The sequence below is a fragment of the Vidua chalybeata genome, chromosome 8, assembly GCF_026979565.1.
Source record: "Vidua chalybeata isolate OUT-0048 chromosome 8, bVidCha1 merged haplotype, whole genome shotgun sequence".
Lineage (NCBI taxonomy): Eukaryota > Metazoa > Chordata > Aves > Passeriformes > Viduidae > Vidua > Vidua chalybeata.
The window spans coordinates 34845454-34859318 of record NC_071537.1 but is presented as its reverse complement, the minus strand read 5'-3'; the positions used below and the strand labels follow the sequence as shown (position 1 = coordinate 34859318).

At 40.8% G+C, this 13865-nt stretch overlaps 2 protein-coding genes across 10 annotated transcripts in view; one reads left to right on the top strand and one right to left on the bottom strand.

Moving 5' to 3' along the window:
• Window positions 1–13865, bottom strand: part of CTNNA3 (catenin alpha 3) — a 430920-nt gene that overhangs the window by 262410 nt on the left and 154645 nt on the right. The window lies entirely within an intron of this gene.
• Window positions 1–13865, top strand: part of LRRTM3 (leucine rich repeat transmembrane neuronal 3) — an 81387-nt gene that overhangs the window by 21182 nt on the left and 46340 nt on the right. The window contains exon 3 of one of the 3 annotated variants that reach the window (XM_053948606.1): window positions 9264–9314. The exons of the other annotated variants lie outside the window; for them this stretch is intronic. Within the exon in view, the coding sequence (XP_053804581.1) occupies window positions 9264–9269 (6 nt within the window). The 3' untranslated portion in view covers window positions 9270–9314. The remainder of the gene's footprint in view (window positions 1–9263; window positions 9315–13865) is intronic. 3 annotated transcript variants of the gene reach the window in all.

Here is a 13865-nt window from a genome sequence, read left to right as displayed (position 1 = left end):
GTTTTCCCTGCACAGTTCCACGTAGTGTTCATTCTTAATGTACTTCATTACCTGTAGATGTATATTTAGAAAATATACCAGCATACCAAGCCATTATAACATACCTGTTGAGAGAAGCTTCAGAAAATTGCCTGATGTGCAAAGGCAGAAGTACAGCAATTTTCACAGTAATAAAATGCAGGCCTTTATTTACAAAGAAATAGAGCAATATCTATCTTGCAGGTGCTATCAGAGCAGGGGTTATTTTTATTTTCTGTAATAAACTTAAGCAAACAAAATTTAAATGAAAAACCATTTGGAACTAGGTTACAGAAATTTTAACGTAATATGGAATATTGTGAGTTCATTGCCTGCTATTATTAGATCAGGATTAGGTGTATTTGTGCTAAGGCTGTGCTTACAGCCCTGTGGAAGGTTTAATATTCTTTCATTTCTGTAGTAAATCAGCTGTTCTCTTCTTGCACATAAAATGTTACATACTTGTAAAACAGCATCTGGTGGAGAGAGAAAGGAGGGGATGTGATTGACACAGGAGTCCAAAATCTGCTGTTGCTCAAATCCCATTTTATTATACAGCTTTAGGCATCCACTGCAAAAGCAAGACTGAAGATTTGCTTGTATTATTCTCTCCATGATACATTATTGACAGTAACAGCTACCATTATTTTGGGAAGTGATTTGGACAAACTTCCAGAGCAAAGCAGCATGGAAAAACATTTTACCCTAATTGTTTGGGGCTTATCCTTCACTAGCCAGTGAAGCATTCTGTTTCCTCACAAAAAATACCGCACTTCCCACTTGTCCTTGTATCACTTGCCTTGTATTTCTAAAGTGAAACCAGAATAGTGCCAAAAATGTATCAAATGCTGTCACAAACAGCATTTCTCACAAGGTTCAGGGCAAGTCTTCAGCCTCTGTAAGCTAAGCTCAAAATCCATCACAAAAAATATTAACTAATACTGATTCAAGAACAGATTTAAGCTGCTGAGTGATATAAAATTCATTTGAGTCACCCACTCCCATAGCATAAACCCCTAATAAAGCACGGACACTCACCAGTCTGACTGCAAAATTCATCTGAGTATTTAACGCTTGCAAAACCAGCTGAGAACCCCCAGAGAAAGAGACACACATGGGGAGACTTTATGTCTCCTTTTCCTTGTCTTTCTACAGGCCCATGGGTAGAAAATGCACTGGCCAAAGTCAAAGGTGAAGCTGTGCTTTCTAAAAGAGGCAGAAGACAAAAAAAACCTAACCAAATATGCCTGTGTTTCCATACAAGTGCTGAAAAGGTTAAAAAAGAGATGGGTAGACTACAACACCTACCTGTAAGTATGTTTTGAATAATATCAAACACTTGGAGGAAAGAGATAATTATTGGTACTTTAGTATCTAGATAAAGGATTAAAAAAATGCAAAAACTCATGCCAGTACAGGAATCATGTCAAGAAATTGTATCACAAATATTTTAGAATCATATCAGAGCTTGGTGAAATGTACCAACAAGAAGAAAAGAATCTCTATGAAACTCCAAGTCCATGTTCAAATACAGGAAAAATACATTATTAAGGACAATATAATCTTTTTCATTTGAGAAGAGCAACCCTGTTGTGCCCAGAGAAACTAGAATGATTGCTAGCACAGGAAAACAGCAGTAATGGTAGGGTTTTGTTATTTCAGACATGCTGTGTGACAAATATGATCTGTAGATTGACTTTGGGGAGTGACAAATAGGGGACCCACTACAAAAAGCCACCTTGTGACACAGTCACAGCAATGTCAAGGTCCTCATCAAGAATATTACTACCAAAAGGCAGTCTGTAAGAAAGACCCTGATACAGTAAGATTCAATATTTCTAAAGTAGACAAAAGTTTAAAAAAAATTCCACTTGATTTTAAAAAGGTGCTGTAACTAAAAAGTGAAAGCTTTTTAAAATAAACAGAATTTCCAATGTTAAGTATTAGCAAGTATGTGAAGGTTATGTAAGCACAGCATGCTAGGAGGTGAGCATATACCACTCACCTCAAAGAACCCTGCTGAAAGGCTAACAGCAAACCAGCCACTGTGTTGGAAAGGCAGGTTAGGAGAAGGTATTACCAACAACAGTATCAAAAGAGATCATGGCATATGCATGTAACAGAAATGAATATAAACCATGGCAGGCTGGCTGTAAAAAACACAGTATGACAGGCCAAAAAGACTTTAAGTAGACAGAATTGCAGCATTGCAATAATCTTTAACACACCTTCATCATTACGTCAGGAGCAGGACGGCTGCCAAAGTCTGTGGGATCAAGCTGGACTAGCCACAGAAAACACAGTGACTGTACAAAAACCAGATGGACCTTTTTGCACATTTAGTACAGAAAATCCATAGATGAAAGAGTGATGCAGCTGAAAATGTGACCAAAAATGAACTGACATTTTATTGCACAATAAATTGAAATAGTAAACTGTAAGAACTCACTAGGACCAGCCATAATTCACCCAGCAATTCAAAAGCAATTCACAGCTAAAATAATAATCTAATCACTATAATATACATTCTAACACTTTGGAACCTCATCAGCATCAAAGGAACACAAGACAGCAGAAATGATGGCATCTTATTATGAAGCTTTGACCACAAGGACCAGTACAGATAACATCCATCCAAGGTGGACTGTAGGCAGGGACAATAATAAAGGAGCAAAGTAATAGGCAAATGGACAAGTACTGTGTCAATTATACTTGGCAAAGGGTTAGGAAGAGTTTTTAAAAGAAAATTCATACCTCACAAAGCTATTGAAACTTTATGTAGGACTCAAGTAACAGCTGGGAGAGCTTTACAACTAGTTCTTAATTAAAAGATATAGAAACCTATTAAAATTTTATCTGTGGAGAGACTGACTTGTAAAATGTAAAATCAAAATTGGCACACACAAAGAATAAAATTCAGCTTTCTGGACTCTCAATCCCACCTGTCTCATCTGGGATTTTCAGAGGTTAACAGAACCGGGCACCAATGGGTAATTCTTTAAATACTGGAATTGAACACTTTCTGATGTGGTTCTGTGAAAAAGTGAGCTCCAGCCATTCCACTAACAACTTCCTCCAAGTCACTTTGCTATTTCAAGGTAAAATTGATTCCTGGGGTGGTGTCACTTTTCTGCTTGAACATTGTAATTATACAAACCAAAGTTTAATAATCCAAGCTATTCAAGTTCGACATAGACACATTGTTTTTCTTTTGCCACGGCTGTTTCCCTACTTCCAAAACCCTCCAGCCCCAATTTACCCCGGTCCCAGGTATTCCACAGCTAACACCATGACAGACACCTCACACAAACACACTTTTGAAGTCTACAGCACGAAAGAAAGTCTCCAGGCAGGGAAGGTCTATGACCTCTCCCTTTCCCCAGGCAAAGGGAATCCTGTATGAGAGTTGCACCCCAAGGAAGGCTGAAGCAGGAGCTCACCAAAGGAGGATGGAGATGGGTGGGGGACCCCTTGTTGCAAAGCCCCCTTGGAAGCTCTGCTTCTATTTCTCAGTGCCTCTCTCCTGTGGCAAGCACATTTCTCTCTCTCTCAGGATTTTTTATTGAGGTGCACAGAGAGAAATGAAAGAGAAAACAATTTCTATTTCTGCTCCTTGTTTTTCTCTTGTGGAATGTGTTTGGAGAATTATTTACCCAGAGTGAGCGCTTGGTTGGATCATGGTGGATTGTTTGGGCCTGACAGCCAGTCGGATCCACCTGTGTCTGGGCTCTGGAGAACAGGGTCACAAGTTGTGAGTTAGTTAGATATGATAGTTAGAGAAAGTAGCATGCAATATTTAGTATCCTTTTTTATATAGCATATTAATGTATTATAACATAATTATAATAAAGAAATCATTCAGCCTTCTGAAATAGAGTTAGACATCATCATTCTTCCCATTAGGTTTGCCGACATCTACAACACTCTCCTCCACAGCCAAGCTGCCTGTGCCCCTTTCAGGAGGCAGCTCTTTCCTTCTCCCCTTAACATGTCCCCATCAACCCACACAAGGTCCAGGACCCCAAAGCAAGCTTCTGGGTCTGTACAGCATGGCCCTGGGAGCTTCGAAAGCAGAGGTGAAGGGAAAAATAAAGAGTGTGGGGAGAGAGCAGGGAATAAGTGGAGAAGTAGGACAACCAAGAGGGGAATCCAAGCACTTCTGGAGACATAAGGGAGTTGGAAGAACCAGATGACTGCAGCTGTGCAGGTGAACACAGCAGTGTGAGTACTGCACTAGGACACAGGCATCTGGCTGTTCTCTGCTTCTGCCTTGTAGCACTTTCTCTTTTGGAAGGGCACTGCATTCATCAAGATGAGGCACAAAAGCCTTAGAGACTCACTAAACCCTGCAGTTTTATAAATCTAAACAAAAGTGCATGGTGTGTCCTGCATACACTTCAAAGGAAAAAGAAATTTCAAATGGATCTTTAAATCTGTGCTAAAAACCAGGAGTGCAGAAAACAAGTCATACATCCACTCTTTCCAAAACCAACCCTTCACAGCCACCATCTCCACTTCAATCACTATTTCCTTAACCAGACCCTTAGGGGAAATGAAACAAACTGATTTAGGCCAGCTTTACAGCTACACCCTCAATGCCTACAAGCTGTACTGTGTGCTCAGCCTTGGAGAACGCCTCATGTCCGTGGGTACCCCTGACCCCTGAGTGAGCACGTGCCCTGTGTGCAGGCTCTCTCTCCATGGCAGCTGTGCTGGCACTGCCTCAGCAGGCAGCAGACAGAGACCCCGACACTCCTGCTAGTCCTGCCTGCCCACCCTTCAGCCCTAAACACAGCCCTGGGACAAGAAATCCCTCCACTGCTGTGAGGCTGTTCAGGACACTGAAGGTAGTGCATCCATTTCCTCCCGAGGCATGTTGGGCAGCTCATAGTTAAACCTTCTGTTGCCAAGCTTTTGAATATTTTTCTATTAACTTCTACCAGACAGTTTTGAGCAGCTCTACTTACAGACTACCACTGCGACTTCCAGAAGAAACATTAATTTAATATGCTATGCTAGTACTTCTCTTACAACAGTAAGAGAGCAAAGAAAAAGCTTTATAATGCAGAAGAGATCTGGATTTAGCAATTAAACCTTCATTTGTATTTCATTTAGCAATATGAAAATTCTGCCAACATCTTCAGAAGGCTTTTAATATATCTGCATTAATGCACAGTTCATAAGCCAGCAGTGCTTTCATTTAACTAAGTACTCAAGTGCAGCTACAGTTGCTGTATCAGCTGGTGCATGGGGAAAACATTCCCTTGGTGTGACTGGATTGTGCTGTGAGCTTCAGGGAAATAAAACAGAAGCAGCTCCAAACCCAGCTTCAGAAGAGCTGGAATACGTGACACTTGTTCCTAATCAGAAGCAGCTGATCTTTCAAACATACATTCAGTGACCCGACACTACTGATCAGGGAAGCAACAGTAGAACATGAAGCTATTTCTATGTGAAAACAAGAGCCTTTCAAAATACAGGGATGACTATAACCCATCTATTATTTATGTTTTAAAAATTACTTGGAATGTAAAAAGGAATGATGCAGTGTTTCCTTTAAAGCAGAAAGGAATAATGACAGTTCTATTAGTCAGCTACAGAAAGGGCCCCATGTCCAGGGTCTCTGAGAAAGCCAAACCACTACGTTAAAAAAAAAAAAAACTGGAGAGTTTTGCTCAGAAAGATGCTTATGAGATCCATATTGCCTCATTATACAAATGTAAATTGAAGGATCCATAAAATATGAAGATAAGCTCAAGGTATGTGTTCCCTGTCAGCAGTGCAACAGAAATCCATCCTGCTTGCAGGAACAAACCCGCTGTGCAGGAGCTCTGCACACAGACACATTTTCTTGTCACAATTAGGATTGCCCAAATCATGCATACATTCCAGAACAGCCTCTTAAAATTGATTCCTTATTACCAACCCCTCTTCTGCCAGCTTCCCATACATTTATGAGTGATAATGCTTGCCTGGCCTGAGTCACAAACTTATTCTTTTAAAACACTGTACATCTGTATGCAAGCCAAACTGCCTATCTTCTTGAGCAGTCAGAAAACTTGAGTCCTCCCACATGACTCACCCAGATAACACTACAATAACATCCCCTTTTTTTTTTGTATTTGGAATTAAACATCAGTGGAGAGCAATTATTTTATTGATCATCAATACTGAAAACAATAATACAAGTGAAAATTTTATTTATTTGGCGTTAGAATTCACCCTCCCAACATTGCAAGATCAGCAATTACATTACAGAGCAAATTATTTGTTCTGAAGAGTTTTCCCACATCTAGAGTTAGTCAGGGCTCATGTTGCCTTCAAATGTGTAATAAGCTGTTATAAAGAAGAAAAACCTTCAGTGCCAGAACGTGATCCTCATACTGGCTAATGATAGCCAGTGGTGTTTCCTGAAACTCCTATGAGCACTGGTGCCCACAGGAGCTAAGGACACCATTGTCTGAGCCTGAATTCACAGAAGACTGGGAATAGAATAGAAAAAATTACATTTTAGGGCAAACCAAGCTCCTGCACATTTGAAGTCTCTCCTCCAGCCTGGAGAACATCTAAGGAACAGCATTTCAGGGAGGGGAAGCAGCAGCACCTGTGCTGGGACAGCAGAGACCTCCAGGAGATGTACAGAGAGCTCTCTTCCCTCAGGTAACACTCTGAGGTCTGTCAGGTTCCTGTGAGCACTGCTAATGATTCCCTTCTCCAGAGGGAATCTGTACTTAGTCTGACAAAGCACCAGTGAGGTTTTGATGCCCTTTTTGTTCTAGGAAAAGATGAAGACAGGTCATTTAGCTATTTTCCCAGTGCCTGGGACACTGTTTTAGAAACATTTTTTAGAAAATCAGCTCTTAAGCCCTGGGCTGTGCCTGTGATAGGCAGCTAAAGAGAGATAGACTGTTGGGTGGCTTTGGTGTGGCGTTTTTTATTAAATTTGTTATTTTCAAAGCAGGTAGAGCTATGACTTCAAGTTTATCACCACTGTTCCAACAGTGTCTTAACTACCCAGTTACCCAATCTCTTTCTCAAATAACTTGGTTCATTTCATCCAGCTGATGTTTCGTTTTCAGCATAACAAAAAGTAACCACATTTCTCTCTGCTTTTGGTTACCTTTTTTAACGATGTCAGCTTTCAAAAGCAACTGCAGAGCAAAGCTTCTCTCTAAGGTTCCTGACAGCCCTTCTGGCTGCAAACTACAGCAGCAGTGAGAGCAGGCATAGAGGAGCAGAAGGGGAGCAGCCAGGGGTCAGCAAGTGAGGAGAGAGGGGGGAAGGAGCAGTGCCAGGAGGCCCAGAGCACCAGGGCAACTTCCAGGGAAAGAGGACTGAGCCTTCAGCCAGACCCTGCTGCTGACAAGGCAATCCAAAGTTTATGTCCTGTCTCCAAGGCCTTCAGGAAAATTAGCAGAGTAGATAATGAGAGAAACTCTTATCAAGAAGGAGAATTTACTGATCATTTCCACTCCAGGCTGCAACTTCACAGTTACTTTAAACTGACCCAATTACAGACTGTTGAAGAAGACTGTCTGATTTTCTCTCTCTCCCTTGCTAGACCTGGTACTGAGCACATTGAGCAGGATTTGGGTTTCACACAGGGTGATTCACTCAAGAAGTAATTTTTGAGCTTTTTCAAATTCTTAACAAGTTACTGCTAGGCTGGATGAGTTCCTTCCCTTGGCTCAGCCCAAGCACCTCAACGGAACATGAGATTAAACAAGATATGAAACCCCATCTGGAGAAGAACTCAGCTCCACCTAGAGAGACAGAAACACCCTGGGTCCTGGGAAGGCCTGCACCTTCACAGCAACTCCCCTGGTTCTTAGAGAGTCCCACCCTCTGCTGCTGTCCAAGCACTTCATCCTGCTCAGCTCTGTCCCATAGTAGGAGGCTCCAAGGCAGAAAGGCCCTGTGTGCTACCAGACTGCAAATAAGCAGCTCCAACGTAGCAACGTGCACTGATGACAGATCTCAGGCTTCCAGTAACATGACACAGCTTAGCAAGATGAGGAAAGAACATTTGGCTATCAGTATTCCATAAATAGCCAATTTGAAAAAAAGCTGTTCAAGTTCTAGAAATCTGTCACTTTTCTATTTTCACATTGTTTTTTTCTCATTGTTTCATATAAATGTTCAGGACATACTTCATACTTTTAAGATCTAAAATGGATATCTTTGTGGTTTTGGGCTAGAAGACCACATGCTTCACAGATACAAATGGTCAGAAATTAATCTGTGTGATAAATGAAAAGAGGAATCAAATGGCAGCAGCTCCAGTTCTGCAAATCAGTTAGTAATCATTCAAAAAATAAGTAAGAATATCTTTATAAGCAGAATTGCCATCTTCACTTGTCTGCAAATAAGCAATTTATTTATTATCAGCACCTGCTCAGACAAGCCATCTTGGAATTTTCTCCTTGGTGTGTCTCAATGACATTAAATAGATCCAAGAATTGCCTTTTCGCAATTGTCCTTGCTTAGCTGCTCAAAAGCCACTCCTCCCTTGGGAAGAACTCCTTCCCTGGGAGGGTGGGCAGCCCTGGCACAGTGGAAGGTGTCCCTATGGATATGCCACCGAATGCTGAGAGCTCCTCCCTGCAGAGAAAGGCTTAGGAACCTAAGTCCAATTTTGCAGAGTTTATCTGGTCATTTCCTGAGCCATAATTCTGACAACTTATTACCTTACTTGCATTTGCCAAGAACACTGAAATAACTGAAAATATTTCAGCATTTTCTTGGATAATTGTTGCCATGAATATACAACACTATTCAGATACAGTCAAATCTAGCTTGGGCTCCTCAGTACTCTCACAATTTATTAGACAGCAAGAGAAAGTACTTTATCCTGTAGGCATAGACCACTTATAAACAAGGCTTGTATGAAAGATGATTCTTCACTTTGTAAATTCCAGTACAATTTGCAGTAGGATGATGAATAATAGAAGTAATTATAGCATGTGTCTTAATCTCATCTAAACCAGCTTCTTGGGCTTCACAGAGAAAAAAAGTTATAGAAGATCATTTAACAAAATGGTTTTTGAGATTGACAACATACAGTTCCTAACACAGCTGCTTTACTGAAAAGTGGAATCAGATTACTCTTAAGAGAAGAAAAAGTAGTATTTTCCCATATTTCTTAACCACCAGGAAATATCCTTCCCCTTTTCATTTCCTATTAAAATAAAGGTGCAGTTAGTGACTCAAAGAAAACTAATGCTGTAAATTATTGACCTCCATAGGTCTGAAATGATGGCTGGTACCACTGAATCCTTGAAACATGGTTGGAAGAAGTAAGTGGAAAAGTTTTCTACACTACTGTAGAATTTTCTAGTGGTGTGAAAGTGAAGTCTTGTGAAGTCTTAAATATCTGCCTGACAGTATAGACAGAAGTGATTTACAACAACCAAGTTCTGTTCAAAAGTAGCTTACACTGAGCTGGCTGATCTTCATTTAACATGATTACTTAGCCATTAATTAAAATTAGAACTCTCTGCCTTTTCAATGTGAAATTCAATTTATCCCAGAGTATCTTTTACACTTGATGAAAAATGAAAATATAATTTCTTTCTGTTTTTTTATGCAATGTAACCACATTCAACACGTATTTGCTGCAACATTTCATTACCCAGCTTAACACGCAGCATGGAATACCCAGCAGTATGTTTACAGAAAACAGAACTTTTTAAATGTCACTGAGTTAAAAGAGACAATTGGAATAAGATGAGTGAAAAATTAATTTGTTCCTTCTCCCTGAGGACAAAGCCATTGTTTTCTTCAGTGAGAAAAGAAGAGGAAAGCAGGGAAACAGCTTTGCAAATGAGGATGTATAGAGGCCTAATTTACAAAAATAAAGCAGAATAGTTAATTCCATTAACCTCTGCCAAAAAGCGGCTTAGGTAGGATTCTTACAAATCTTCAGCTTCACAGAAGCCCAGAGCTTCTGAGAAGGCTGGATGAGAAGCCCTGGACTGCCTGTAAACAGTGCATTCCCCAGCAGAGCTCTCAGCAGCCCAAAGGCCCCCCTGGGAGCCTGGAACTGACTGTGCTGCTGCCAGGGGCTGGATAGCCAAACAGAGGAGCAGACATGGGCACAGTCACACTTCTCATGCTGGAAAATTCTGTGCTGTCATACTTGCCCAATTAGTAAGCCAGTGAGCACACAGTGCAGTGCAGAGGTGAGAGCAGAGCAGCAGCACCTGTCTGCGTGGAAGGCAGGCACACACTCACCCTGCTGCCCAAAGGCCACAGTTCTTACACCACCACAAGGGAAAGGCAAACAAAATGAACTTCTGAAACATGTTTGAAAAGTGCTTTGCATTTATCATGCAAGCAGACCTTTAGTTCGTACAGAAAGAAGTAAGACTTCTTCATTTTAAAATAATACTGAGTTTATGCAGTGCAAGCCAGCATAACGTTGAGAGGCAGTTTTTGATAATATGCTCATTAACCATCAACCAGAAAAAACTGTCAACCAGAAAAAAATCCCCGAGCTTGTAACATACTACAATAAATAGAGCTGCCTTCAGTGGGAATGCTGGGTAAAATCTAATACAGCATATAGCTCAAGCTGTAAGCCTAAAGAAATAGTCTTCCTGCTACTTAATTGGGAAAACTGCTCTCAGTCTGGAATAACTTCCATGGAAGTTAATAAAAGACTTGCCAGTGTTTTGCCATGGGAATTGGACAGTGCCTGAGCTTTGTTTCACTGCCAGAGGCCAGCAGTCCAGCAGTCCCCTCTCCCTGTGTTTTCTAATGCCCCAGGGAAGGCAGCAGGCAAAGGAGAGTGATTCTGATTAACCAAGGAAAACAACTGTCTGAGAAGCTGATTCCCATAACAAGTATCTCGGAAATTCTATGATCCCCACTAAGAATTCACCCTGAAGGATTTAAAAAATATCTGAGAACAGGTCAGAATAAGGGTTAGAGATATTAAAACTACCTAATCCATGGTGCATGACTATTATGGATATGTGTAATTAAAATTTATATGCATGGGACATTGTAATCTTTGTTACTTAATTACATTTCAGTAGAACTGTAGATGAATGGGAGCATCTTTAAAATTCTGCCCCACCATTCTGATTAGCCTGGCACATTTACATTTAGGAGGGAAAAAAATCAAGAAAACCTGAAAATAATGCTGATGGGAATGATGATATAAAAAATTGATTTGGGAGAGGAAAGAACAGAGACCAGAGTTACCTTCAAGTTGGAAAAGCAATTAATAGTGGCTCCAGGATATTTTACATAAAGCACAGGAGGTCTAGCAGAATTATTTCATTCAACTGTTGTGAACTGATACACTGCACTCAGTTGCAGATACTGCATTTTACAGAAAAGAAAGAAAAAGGTAAAATAATCTAGCGAAAATTCTTTTTAAATTACCTATGATGTGTTGAATCAGTTGCATTTAGAAAAGACTGACAAAATCCACACAACAACCCCCCACTTGACAAAAATCTGTGGCAAAAGGAGTAATAATCAACATTATCATTAACAAATTGGGGGGGGGAAGCAAACAAGGGGAAAAAAAATCCAGTTATTTGCAACCAATATTAGGCTGGGTGACAAACAGTACTTTGGCAAAGTCCACCTGCAGTTTTCTCTTCAGCCTTCTCTCCCAGAACAGCCTTCAGTGCCTCCCCTCCCCAGGGAAGACAGGCTGGTGTGTAGGAAGACCCCTGTGAACAAGCACACTGCTGGGCACTGGAGCAAACACAATCTGCAGCTCAGAGCAACTTTCATTCAGTTCCACCCAAGCTTCCGAGCTGCCAGATGTTGGCAAAGAGTACATAAGCTTCTTACAAGCCACAAATAAACCCCACAATTTATCTGAGGTTCTGTGCAACTTTATTACTTCCTACATTAGTCTATCAAAAATATGAAGTGGTCTTAGGCTAAAGCAATGCAATGGATTACAAATTTGTCAGTGTAAGTAGAAAACCAGGCTTAAAAAAAAGATTTGCATGTGACACAAACAGTTTGCTGTACAAATGACACATAGAGAGGAAGTAGAGGATTGCCAACAGAATAGCAGATGAGGTGAACATTGAGGTTCCAGGACCAAGGAATGACAACATGCCCTAGAAGTTTCTCTCCCCTGGATCAAACAGTGAAATCAACACTTATTCCAGTAAAGAGAGATTCTAAACCACTTAATATAGAAACCACAAATCACAGAATCAGCACAATGAGTAATAAAGATGCCTCAGAAATACAGGAAAAACAGAAGTAGCCAGATATGATGTCATGGTGCTCATTTAAAATCTACCTAAGGCTAATTACAACAGGCCAGGCTGAAGCACCTTTCAGGATAAATCAAGTCTATCTGTCCATTGCAGGGAAAGGAAACGTGGTGAAGGGATAACACAGATTCCTAATTCCTTACATGTCCCTCAAACTGGGAATAAATTCAGCTTTTCAAGGCACATCCTTCTCTACAGAAACGGCAGTGGTGTATTTCAAGGCAGCTCAGTTTGGAGGCTGCTGGTATGGCATGGAACTGGGCAGCAGTGAGTGAACACACAGTTCCAAGTGCTTTAGGCATGCAGAGTTGTTCAGAGAGGACTGTGACTTTTTATCATGTGTAAATACATATAGTTGGAAGGTACTTACCTTCTGGAGGCTACAAAAGGATAACATTTAGGACAAGTGGTGTGCATGGCACTTAGTTGTGGAGTCCAGTTTGATAGCTCATGTGTTAAAGGAAAAAAAAACCAAACCAAAAAAACTGGTTCTCTCACCAGAGGGTTCTGAGGTACAAAACAACCTTTGCATGAAGGGACTAAAACTTACAATAACCTTGCCTTTTTAGCATGTCTGCCCCTCAAATCCCAAGAGCAAACGGAACCAGACTTGCCTCTCATGTCCCCAGTGTACAGCACAGGCTCCAGACCTAATGGGCAGATCCAAAACCTGATCTTTCCAATGAAAATGGAGTTAAGGATTGCCATTTAACAAAACCTTTCTGATGTTCTCACCTTCCTTCCACCTGCTGCCAGTCAGTGAAATTAATTCAGCAAACAGATTGTGTAAAGGCAACAGATTATATGAGTTTAGTTTTCCTCCTTTGTGCCATGTACTATTTCTGCTACCAGCTGGTTGGAAATGCCACCTAGGCAGTACTGGTCAAATCATGGAACTTGACAGCATTTTGGAATTCAAAACTGCAGAACATGAATATAAAATATGATTAGAAATATCAAAACTGTGAAAGAAAATACAGATGGATTTCCAGAATAGGAGACTTATACAAGTCTGTCTGATTAAAGGAAATGTGAAGAGACATTATTTGTCTGAATCAAACATGGCCCTGCAGCACATGGCCAGGACAGCCACCTCATCCATGGGACTTTGACAGTTCTTAGGTCATTCCAGCAGCATTCCATGATGCTCTTCCACAGCCCAAATGTGTAAGAAATGCTCTGAGAAGAACAGCCTTTGTTGTAGTGCATGTATGTAGATCCTACAATGCCTAATAGTTATTCTTTGCCTGGACAGTTAGGCAAAGAGGGCAAGTAATTTGGGGGTTCTCCTGTATCAAGACTCCAGTTCTCCATTTGACCATACCATGAGGCACTGAAACTGTTATAAATATCTTATTTACAGTAACTGACTAGTTCTGCTTCTTGGTCCTTACCTAAATTCTCACTTCACAAGCCAACTGCCATAGGTCTTGCTACAACCAAACTCTGTTTCATGTAATAGAGAAAATAAACTGTAGCAGAGAACTGACCTTTTGTCAGTCCTGCGGGTCTCTCTCCTGCACCTAAACCAGGAGAAAAGGGTAGGCCTGCTGAGACTGCCCAGTCTCCAGGAGAAGCTGCCCCTGGAAAGCTCAC